Below are 12141 nucleotides of genomic sequence, written 5' to 3' on the forward strand. Positions count from 1 at the left end.
ATTTCAGAGCCAACATCCGGAGCTGTTCCATGTGCTTTTGGTGGAACTGATAGCCCTGAAGACCTGTGGAGCCTTGTTTTTCTTACTCTCTTTTCCTTTTCCTCTCTCTCTCTCTCTCAGAGAAGAGCACCACCTCCAACAAGAATCCGTCCAAGCCTCCCGTCATCTCCATGCCTCCCAAAGTTCCAGAGGACAAAAGCACCAACACACACTTTGGTGTGGTCATACACGACAGAGGTAGGTCTGCAGAGTGCTGTGCTATATTGCTGCTGCTGCTGCTGCAGTGGCTGGAATGTGTGCACACAATGACTGTGGGACTGTGGGGGTGTTTCCCGAGGAAGATATGGGGCTTTCTGTCTGAGTAGATAGTTCTAATGGAGTTCGTGACCGGACCGTGTTGGATAGATCTTACAGCTTAATGTTTAGATGTGGTCTGTTTTGTTTCTCTGTGCCTTGGAGTAGAAACAGTGACACGATATTTGACACCCTGTAATGTCTCTTTGGATGAAAGATGCTGTAAGCAGAAAGCTGTGAGAATGCACACGGCTTTAGAGGTCAGATCTGTGTGTGTGTGTGTGTGTGTGTGTGTGTGTGTGTGTGTGTGTGTGTGTGTGTGTGTGTGTGTGTGTGTGTGTGTGTGTGTGTGTGTGTGTGCATGTTAACTCACGTTACCAGCAGGCCTACTTTGATGATACTCACATTGGTCTTTTCACTAACCCTCATTTCTCTCTCTCTTTCTTACTCTTTCCTGCCCTCTCTAACTTTGTGGCTAAGAGCCTAAGCAGTAAGTACACATTCCTCCACGTCATGCCGTATACATATATTTTTTTCCTTCTCTGTGAACTTGTTCCATCCTTACATGAGTTGGGAAGCAGTGCTGACGTTTGGCAGTTCTGTCTGTCTGTCTGTCTGTGTGTGTGTGTGTGTGTGTGTGTGTGTGTGTGTGTGTGTGTGTGTGTGTGTGTGTGTGTGTGTGTGTGTGTGTGTGTGTGTGTGTGTGTGTGTGCGTGCGTGCGTGCGTTTGTTTGCACCGCTCAAGAGGGTTATTCCTTATTTGTTTCTGCCCCAGTGCCCGAGGCCCCCGATCGCCCCACCATCTCCATGGCGACTGAAAGTTCGGTGTATGTCACCTGGATCCCGAGAGCCAACGGCGGGTCGCCGATCACAGCTTTCCGTGTGGAGTACAGACGCGGGCGCAGTGCAGAGTGGATTCTGGCCGCGGATAATATCTCACCTCTCAAGCTGTCCGTGGAAGTCCGCAATCTGGAGCCTGGTGAGCTTCCTTCTCCAGTAAAGGCTTTGTTGATCTTAAGTTATCACGTGATGCTATATGTGTGGTTTGCTTATCTGTCTTACCTTTGTTTTGACCTTAATCCAGACTAATCTTACCTGTTTCACCGCTGCATCATCTAGCCAGCTGATATTTGTTTTAGTTTAGTTATTGGGGCCAGACAACAATTGGCCCCACAGTGGTAAAAAGCATGCAATCATTGTTTTTGTGACACAACGATAATGTTGTTTTTTGTAGCTTTGTTATTACTGTATCACAATATTTGTAAAAATGATGGTATAAACCTATAATATAACAAAATAAGAAAATGACTATGTTTACATGCACAAAATATTATTCTGAAAAAGACGATATTCTTCCAAAGCTGTTTACATGGCTTGAAAGTGAATAGTCCACTAATATTCCCGTTTACATGCAGCCGTGCGAAACAAAACTTTTTCAAAGTTATCCAGTTGCGGGGGACTTGTTGGACCGTGCGAACACAGCCTCCCTCTTTCATTCCTTCAACCAGCTGCTTGAAAAGGTTGGCGTTGCGATGTTTGTGGATATCCAAAAATCTGTTGATATCCAAGGCTTTCATAACTGTTTAGAAGTAGCTGTGTTTCTCCTTCTTTTCTTTTGGCCATGCATCTCTACCACAGCCCAGCAAACTGTCGGCTGATTGGTTTGTGTACAGCAGCCACAGCGACGCACAGAGCTGACCGTAAACAGTAAAAAGTTGCACACTGCCGTAAAAACCCTGATTGAGACGCATATTCTGAATGGGGAAAATTCTATATTGAGAAAACTGCCTTATTTGGAACTGCCAAACGGAATATGCGGTTTGCATGACCTTAATCAAATTCGGGAATATTGTCATTTTCAGAATAATAGTGGAATATAAGTGTGCATGTAAACCTACTCTGTGTGTTTTAATTATTACAGAAGAATCAAAACTAAGACACCTTCAGCAGCTCTCTACTTGAGTTAAAGAGATACTTTGCCCATTTTAAAACAGCTCTGTGTCCTGGCAGTGTGTTTACGCCGTTCATGGAAACACACTGCCCATGCAAAGATGGCACAGAGCTGGTTTAAAATGGGCAAAGTATTACTAAAATGAATCATTAGAAACACAGACAGCATACCATAGCTTAGTATAATGTAATGATGGACGCCACAGGATAAGAAGTAACATTTCTGTTCTTCCATCTGTAAAATTTCCCATGTGTAACGTTGCATTTCTTTCTCAGGTTCCTCCAATAAGTTCCGTGTCGTAGCCATGAACATGTATGGTGAGAGTCCTCACAGCATTCCCTCCAAGCCCTACCAGGTGCCACAGGCCAGCCCTCGCATCGCAGACCGTCCCGTGGTCGGCCCTCACATCTCATCCACCGACGCCATCAGTGACACACAGATCATGCTGCGCTGGACTGTGAGTACCCCACTGACCTTGCCTTGATGGGCTTCATTGATGTCCTTACAATGCAATATTAATATAATTTAATATGGAAGGCTTAATTACCCCTGTCCTATAATTTTTTTTTAGTATGACTTGAGTCCAAGACTTGTAGACATGTCATGTTTACAGCTATCAGTCAGAGGGAACAATCTATCTAAATAAGCATCCCTAGTTTCAATGTACGTTTCAATGAGAAAAACAACAGTTATGAAGCTATTTGGCTCGGCGAGGTAGTTAAATTTATTTGTTTACACATATACAAATCCTACAGATTAATATACACATAATGTGATGGAGAGATGCAAAAAAAAAACAGAGGGGCTTAATCTGGGCACTCTCCAATGCATACTCCAATTAAAATAGAAAGAAACTAAAATACTGATAAGAGGGACGAGAAAGTATAGCATCAGTTGCTAGGTTACAGACATAAAAGTTGATTTTGATGAATGAATTGAGTATTTCGGATTTCCTAACCTACGACATGATGAGTAAGATGAAATAGGATTTCTAAAGTTCGTTGGGATTTGCTTTTTTAATACCAAATTGGGAAAATCCTACCTTAGACTCTTCCTATGTCAATTTAGGATTTAAGATAGGAAGTTTCTATAATACTGCCCTAGGGATATAAGACTAAAGTAGAATACAATAGAAATACAAAATGACATAGTAACTTTTTGCCAGTGAAAGACTAACTCGGGCGATGTATAGTCTTTACCAGCTGGCTCACCTGTGTGTGTGTGAGCTGCTGGTTGTTCTTTGGCAGCAGAGACCCAATCAGACATTTTTAACTGAGCGCCTGTGATGATTGGAGCGTCCATCTACGTCTAGATTCCGTTTCCCCTCCTCACCACAGTTAGGGCTGCAGATGGACGCAGATAGTTCCCCACATTTACTTAACCTCAGACAGTCTCATTATTTCCTGAACTTTAGACACAAAGTGCAATCACAATCATGCTTGCAGTCCTGTACATCTGCTGATAACAAGCCCTGCCATTAGTTGCCGGAAAATGTCCTCTCTTTGTTTAGTAATTGCTCACCGGATTGCCGTAGTCCAACGTAATCTTCTTTTCCATCTCCTTCTAGTATAGTCCCTCGAGTAACAACAACACTCCGATCCAGGGCTTCTACATTTACTACCGGCCCACGGACAGCGACAACGACAGCGACTACAAAAGAGACGTGGTCGAAGGTGAGCGGAAATGCACGCGTGAATGTTTGTGTGTCCGTGTTTCCACTGCAGACTGGGCGTGTAAGCTGGTGTAGATTGTTTGTCGACAGCCCCGTCCCGTTGGGATGTTCGGCTCACGCTCTGCAGATACATTGGCAGTCGGGAGGGTAATGGATACTCAGTGTCAAGAGTGGGCTGTAGTGGAGTGGGGCATTTCTGCAAAGATTTATAGAGAGTGCTGTCCCTGGGCAGCAGGGCTTTCTGAAATCTGTTTTTAATAAATGGCTGCCAGAGCTGAAATATGAGCCGTGCCAGAAGAGAGGGGCTCAGGTTGCCGGCTGGAATGCTAACAGAGCAGCCTGGTACAGGAAGGGAAGGAGGGACGGCCTCTCGCTCTCCGCCCAACTCGTTAACATCTCAACGTCTTCCTTCTCCAAAACGGGCGTGTGTGTGTGTGTGTGTCTGTCTGTGTGTGTTGCTTCGTACCCAGTAAGCACTGTTTTTTGGGGATTTAAGGTCCAAAGATGTCATTACATTTAGGCTACAAATGGCTAAATTCAGTTTTAGATGTTTAGATGTAAGTTAATATAACCGTGTTTCCACAAACATTCAACGACTGCTTAGTTTAGTGTATTATAGGATTAGATTAGATGTGCCCTTAACCACAGCTACTCTTCCTGGGGTCCACATTTAAAAAACATACTGTGCATTAAACATTACAGTCCACATAATTCAACACATTTAAAAAATACAGTACATTAGCTGTATTTCAATGTGTAGTTTAGAGCTGCAACGAATAATGGATTATAAATGAATCTGCAACTATTTTGATAATCGACGAGTCATTTTATATAAAAACATTTTTAAATGCTGACATCAGCTTGTTAAATGTGAATATGTTCTAGTTTCTTCTCTCCTCTGTGACAGTAAAGTGAATCTTTGGGTTGGGGACAGAACAAGACATTTGAGGACGTCACTTGGGCTTTGGCAAACTCCGATGCACATTTTTCACCATTTTCTGACATTTTAGAGACCAAACAAACTAATCCATTCATCCAGAAAATAACCACCAGTTGCAGCCCTAGTGTAGTTATGAACTGCTTTCACTTGATATCTAATTTAACCCAGACATCTACAAACTTTCCAACCAGCTGACACGCCCTATTTAAAAAAAAGTCTTATTTTTACCTGGATTGTCTCAATTTTGCACTTCAACATATGACTTGACAATCATTTGAAAGATGTGTTTTGTACCTGCAGTTCACCTCGGTTCTTGCTTCATCTTTTAAAATTCAACGTGATACCCTGAGTTTCAGTACCACACAAAACCTTTTTGGATACCATACTTTGAGGAACATGGACACGTTTCTCGACATTTACTCCCTTTTTTTGTTCACGAACTTTGCCTTAAGAAGACAAAACTAATCTGACAAACCACACAATGTCATTGTTTTGTTACCTGGCAGTTTGATTTATATCTATATTAAATCTATATTTTATAATACATATGTGATTGAGCACAAAGTGCTGTTTATTTGTGCATTACACTTCTGCTTATGTATTGATTCTTAATTAACAGCACAGAGGGGATTTAGCTTCAGCAGCAGCTTTCCTTTATGGTTCCCACTTACAACAGTTGGAATCTACTTTTGGGCAGAGTTAGCACTCGTGATTTAGCTGTGATTTATTACACTTCCTATTTAACACAACACCGCGAGAACGCCAGCTTATTTCAGCCTCATTGGATGGAAATGTAGCATTTCCATGTCGTCTCATCTGTGATTTCAAAAGTGTGTGTGTGTGTGTGCGTGTGCGTGTGCGTGCGTGTGTGTGTGTGAGAGTGAGAGAATACTGGAGGCTTGCCAGGACAAACATGAAGCTGCCATATATGGAGCTCATCTAAAGTAAAGCAACTGTCTGAGCCCTCCTGGGACCGTCGGAGTAAGAGAGAAGTGTGTGTGTGTGTGGGGGGGGAAAAAGAGGGAGAGGGGGGTGAATGAGAGAGAGAGAGAGCATGAAAGAACATGACCCGAAGTGTGAGACATGAAGAGAAGGTGGAGAAATAGTGAGTTTACACAGGATTTAGAGCAATGTGAGTCAACACAGGCCCATAGATTTCTAAGTGATTTCTAACCTTTGTCGCTCTCTCTTCCCCCCCTCCCCCGCCTCCCTCTCTCTCGCGCCCTCTCAGGTGTAAAACACTGGCACATGATTGGACACCTCCAGCCTGAGACCTCCTACGATATCAAGATGCAGTGCTTCAACGACGGGGGAGAGAGTGAATACAGCAACGTCATGATCTGCGAGACCAAAGGTAAGAGCAAATAAACGTCATGACTCATGCTCCAACCAAACCTCCACTTTATGAAAAGTCCAGTCATGTTTCTGCCAAGCCTGCCACTTTAATGACGGGTATGATCGCCATAATTACACAACATAAACCTACTGAGTTTTATGAGGCCGACAACAATGGTTTGCATTCTGTGGTTTGGTACTGTGTTATTTTTTTCTTGGTTGCTTGCGGGTAAAAAGCTGTTCCTCATGTCCCCTCCTTCCCCCCCCCCTCTTCCCTTCTCTCTGCTGCAGCACGTCAGTCCCCGGGGTCGCCCAGCCAGCACCCCATCACCCCACCCTACCCCCACCCGCAGGAGCCACCCAGCCCACCTGGAGGACTGCTGTACCTGATTGTGGGCTGCGTTTTGGGAGTGATGGTGCTCATCCTGCTGGCTTTTATCGCCATGTGTCTGTGGAGGAATCGCCAGCAGCACAACATGCACAGTGAGTTTCTACACAAACTAAACCTTAAGCATAAAACCGGTACAGATTCTGCTCACACTGTGACATTTTAGACCAGGGTAGTCAAACTCAGTTCTCCTAAGGGCCACACTGGAAAATGAGAATCACATCAAGAGTTCATTGACATGCTTTTATTTAAGAGAAAAAGTCAAATATTTTGACTGCATGTCTCATCCACTGTAGTCTTCTCATTTACATTTTGGGCCTCATAAAGCACCCAAAAAGTTTGGCAAAAAAGTTCCTCAGCCAGCGACAAATACATTGGGAAAAAAAGCGCCAAAAAAGTTGGAAAAAGGCCAAAAGAAATTGTCTGAAAAAGTGACAAAAAGTGGCAAAACATTGCGTAATGCGTAAAAAACGTTATAACAAAGTGCCTAAAGCATAGAAAAAAAGCGCATAAAATGCGTCAAAAATGTCTTTAGAAAAAGCACGTGTTTTAGACAGTGTATTTAAAATGCATCTATCATATGGCGCCTGTTCACTCCAAGTTTCATTAGAGCTGCAAAGAATTATCGGTTTGAGTTATTTATTTTTTATGCAGCTTGTTTAATGTGACTATTTTCTAGTTTCTTCTCTCCTTTGTGACAGTAAACTGAATAGCTTTCAGTTGGGGACAAAACAAGACATTTGAGGAGGTTATCTTGGGCTTTGGGAAACACCGATCCACATTTCTCACCATGTTCTGACATTTTAGAGACCAAACAACCAATCCATTATTCATTATCCAAGAAAAAAGTAATAGACAGAATCACTATGAAAACAATCGTTAGTCGCAGCCCTAAGTTTTACTTTCCTTCACGTTAAAAAGAGTTTGCAGCACCAGCATGCATACTGAGAGTTAACTCCAACTTAAGTGTCTCATATTTAAAGATAGTTGGCCCCAAGACAGCATGTGCAGCATATTCCAAGTGTTCATAGTACATATATGGCTCCCACAGCACTTGCAAAGGCTTTTGCCATTGTTGGATGGACTCTTTACCAGACCTCTTTGCTCTGTTAATAGTTGGGGCTCTGTAGCTTAAAGATTTTGGGTGGGAAAGTAAGATTGAGTCACAGGTGCTTACTCTCTGTGTGATAACTCATGCAGTTCATAAACATCAGAGAGAATAGAACAATCAAGCTAATCTTTTTTATTTATCTTTTTTAATACTGGTGGCAATATGTTACCGGAGTTCACTTCTGATGCCAAAACAATTCTCATTTCTTTTTTCTCATCAACTTCTTTTGACAAATATAAACACAGTTTTGTATAAATTCTGTCTCTCATTGTACAAAATAAGCCCAACTTCTCAAAGTGCAGCGTTTAATGTTGTCTTAACACAAACAGCTTCACAAGAACATTGCCAATGTAAAGAAATGTCTCAAATGTGCAAAATTATGATATATACTGTAGTTATCTGATAAAGATCAAATGAAAAGCCTAAGAAGAATCTGTGTGTCAGTGCCAAATTCCAGTACTTGATGATGATGATGATGATGATGATGATGATGATGATGATGATGATGATGTACTACGACAGAAAAAAAAAAGTCTGCACTGACAAAAAAAGAGATACATTTATTTCCTATCCACCAGGTTAAAAAGTTTTTTTGGGGGGGAAACAAGAAAAGTAAAGGATTCCCTAATAATTATTAATTATTTTTAATGATTACTCACAGCAACACGGAGATATACTGTGTATATATATATATAGCTTTATTTTGATATTCCCACTTTATATTAATTCTTTTTATTCAAAAGAGTAGTTTTGTTTTTACTTTAAATGCTTGGAAGATCTCAGTAATGAAATTGACTAATCATACAGTATATAAATGTAACTGATTAAAGGGGCTTATGTATCGTCTCAGGCCCCTGAATCGAATCGAATAGAAATGGTATCGTGGCAGACTTTGTTACATCAGTAAATATCGTATTGTTGTCCAAAGAATCAATATAATATTGTATCATGATAAAACTTGTGATTTACACCCGTAATAATTATCTGAGGACTGCACTGGCCAAATTAGTAGTTTCTCATTGTTAATGCATCCTGGCCTATGATCAGATACCAGTGCGTGCTAAAGAATGATCCGGCTCAAATACCTAGCGTTGTCAATAATAAAATGATTTTTCCTTTACCTGTCGTGATGTAGAGTATGACCCTCCCGGGTACCTGTACCAGCCAGCGGAGATGAACGGCCACGTCCTGGAGTACACCTCTCTGTCTGGCACCGGCCGCATCAACGGGGGCGTCCACGGGGGTTACGGCCACAGCGGGCCCATGTTATCCCAAGGCTGCCATCACCTCCACCACAAGCTCCCCAACGGCTTGGCGCTGCTCAACGGCTCCGGCAGCCTGTTCTCACCCGGCCACCCACACGGCCACGATGGCACCCTGCCCCACGGCACGCGGGACTGCGAGCACCCGCACCCCCACCACCACCATAACGTGAGTAGTCCAAAACCTAGAGGCTGGACCCAATGTTCGGTTATCAAGGCCCGTGCAGTATCGTCTCAACTGGTGGATGATCTCTATTTATTTCTCCTAGTGCATTGTTGTCTCGTTATATGTTGTCTTGTACTGCACTGTCTGTGACAAACTGTGTGATGGACAAATACTGTGTTTGTATGTAGCTGTTGTCAGCGCTTCTTGCCCAAGACAAATTTCCCACGGGACAATAAAGTGTATCTTATCTTATCTTAAGGCTAGAAGGGAAACAGCTACAGTTAAGTTGAGGCACCAAAACGACTAGTTAAAGGAACACGCCGACTTATTGGGACTTGGTCTTATTCACCGTGTCCCCCAGAGTTAGATAAGTCCATACATACCCTTCTCATCTCCGTGCGTGTCCTATTCTCAGAAGGCCAAGCACTTCTCATTCGGCGGAGTGATCACCTTTTCAACACCTGAAAAGCACCGTTGTTCCTCTCTGCTCCTCACCACGGGGCTTCTCAGGTGCTTCGAGCAAATCACTCCACCCAAGTAACAGAAGTAGCAGTGCTTCGCCTTCTGAGAATATAGTTCCCAGTATGTATACGGTTAGAAGATGGCTGTGTCTCATGTGACCTTGTTATTTGTACACGCTGTGACTATACAAATCACAACATGTAAATAGGAAAATGTTGGCGTTATTTTGTCACTTATTGGGAACAGTAGGCTAGATGGAGCCGGTTACCTCCAGGATCAGTGCTAAGCTAGGCTAGCGGTGGGTGCGTCAGACAGAGTTACGACACGCACAGAGATGAGAAGGGTATGTATGGACTTATCTAACTCTGGGGGATACAGTGAGTAAGACAAAGTCCCAATAAGTCGCCGTGTTCCTTTAAGTTTAGGCAAAAGATTATGGTTAGGTTTTAAACACTGCAGAGGAACGAACACGCGTTTTCTAGGTGAAAGTATTAAAATTATATTCTTAAATTAGCCTAGATTTTGCATAACTTCCAGCCGTAGCTGTATCCCTTCTAGCCACAACGCCGTTATTCATATCCACGTATTAAAGACCAAGTATGGTATTTTACATTATATGCAGGTTGGTTTGGCTAATTGTAGTGTGTGTGTGTGTGTGTGTGTGTGTGTGTGTGTGTGTGTGTGTGTGTGTGTGTGTGTGTGTGTGTGTGTGTGTGTGTGTGTGTGTGTGTGTGTGTGTGTGTGTGTGTGTGTGTGTGTGTGTTCTCTTGTCAGGGCGGAGGCATGTACACAGCTCTTCCCCAAACAGAGTCGTCTGACTGCATGAGCTGTCAGAACCTCTGCAACAACAACCGGTAAGAGGAGACGTTTTTTTTATTTATATATATATATATATATATATATATTCTTTTTTTTTATTTTTTATATTTTTTAAGAAATCCAGGAATTTATTGGTGTTTATTAATCCGAAAAGAAACTGAAAAACCGGGCAAGAATTGTGTCTGTTAAAACATGTGAAACAACCCAGAGACACTCTATGGTGAAATGTATCCTCTTTTTTTACTTACTTGAAGGAACTCTAGTTACAAGAGCACAATAAAAATGAATTATGGCTATTGGAAGGAAATATATAAACAGACACACTCTCACACACACACACACACACACACACACACACACCCTACTGGTAGTCCTGTTTATGTACTTAAGGGTCCCCAGCATCACAGTTTACCCTGTGTGCACCCAGCCAGCAGACCTAATGAGCCCTGTGTTTATTTACCTCCGGCTGCTGGGAAAAGAGGGGGGTGTGGTCACAATCCAATCATGTGCCGACAGAGGGAAGCTGAGTTCAGGGAAACATGGTTAAAGCTGGCTGCGTGCACGGGTCTGCGTTTGGGAACTTCAGCGGAGAGCAAAAACCACAGCGTGTCCCGGTTCTTCAGAGGCGGTGAGACCGGACCTTTAATCTCCGGTCCAACTGTTGAAAAGCTGTGCGAGATCGCTCCAGGTTGTGTTAGAGAGCTTTCGTTGCTTTGTCCACTGGCAGGGCAATTACAGTAACACAAGGGGGGTTTCTGTGTCTGCCGGACAAAAAGCCACACATATCTGCAGAGAGGAAGAACCATAGCGGTATTTTCAGCAGAAGAAGCTTTATAAACTGTCCCGTTTTTTTTTTTTGTTTTCCATCTCTCTCTGTCTCGGAGCAGATGTTACAACAAGACCAATGGCACTTTCTCCAGCGGCACTCTGCCCGTAATGCATCGCGTGGCGCCGTGCCAGCAGGACGGTCTGGAGATGGTGCCTCTGGGCCAGGTTTCCTCGCAGTGCCACGGCCCCGACAGCCATCTGCTCTCTGGGGACCCGGGGGCCGACGCAGGGGACCAGCCAGACGAGCACAGGGAGTCCTCGCCCTCACAGCATTCCTGCTGTCTGGTCGGGAACAATGACAACTGTCCAGCAGACAACACTGGTGAGACACTTTTTTATTTTTTACCGAATGCCCACGAAATCTTTCCAAGTATTTTGTCTTTTTTTTTTCCCCTCCTCCGACACTCTTTTTTTCTTCGTTTTCTTCGTTTTCTCTTCTCATGATTTCTCACTGCAGCGACAGACACAGAACTGCAACTTCTCACTGCCTTTTTGGTACTATGCATTTGAAATTTCATATTTAATTAAAAAACTATAATCAGAGGTCTTTTTTTGGATAATATTGAAACATAATTTAGTTGAATTCTGAGGTTCTAAGAATCCACTATTATTTTCCAAGCTGGGGTACGTGTTTGTCTAGGGGTATGCATAGTGACATAGGGGGTATGTGAAAAAAAATGCAGGGTATGTAGCTGGAGGTTGAACGTTTGAAGGGGTACGGGAATGTAAAAAGTTTGGGAAACTGAAATGAAATGAAACATACAATAACTAGTTATAACTAACTATTAGGGCTGCACAATATATAGTTGTTTTTTTTATCACAATAACCACATTGCAATAGACACTAAGAGACTTGTTGAGTTGGTTAATATCAGTCGAAAACTGCACTTTAAAATGTCACTGTCCTTTTATT

The 12141-nt window shown here is 42.8% G+C and overlaps 1 protein-coding gene across 5 annotated transcripts in view; it reads left to right on the forward strand.

The window, feature by feature from the left end:
* cdon (cell adhesion associated, oncogene regulated) overlaps positions 1–12141 on the forward strand; it is a 44594-nt gene that overhangs the window by 30656 nt on the left and 1797 nt on the right. For all 5 annotated transcript variants that reach the window (XM_028574475.1, XM_028574477.1, XM_028574478.1 and 2 more), the window contains exons 10-18: positions 121–237; positions 1070–1273; positions 2521–2702; positions 3813–3918; positions 6089–6211; positions 6484–6675; positions 8827–9122; positions 10356–10435; positions 11288–11550. In XM_028574475.1, coding sequence (XP_028430276.1) covers positions 121–237; positions 1070–1273; positions 2521–2702; positions 3813–3918; positions 6089–6211; positions 6484–6675; positions 8827–9122; positions 10356–10435; positions 11288–11550 — 1563 coding nt within the window. The remainder of the gene's footprint in view (positions 1–120; positions 238–1069; positions 1274–2520; positions 2703–3812; positions 3919–6088; positions 6212–6483; positions 6676–8826; positions 9123–10355; positions 10436–11287; positions 11551–12141) is intronic.

The sequence above is a fragment of the Perca flavescens genome, chromosome 3, assembly GCF_004354835.1.
Source record: "Perca flavescens isolate YP-PL-M2 chromosome 3, PFLA_1.0, whole genome shotgun sequence".
Lineage (NCBI taxonomy): Eukaryota > Metazoa > Chordata > Actinopteri > Perciformes > Percidae > Perca > Perca flavescens.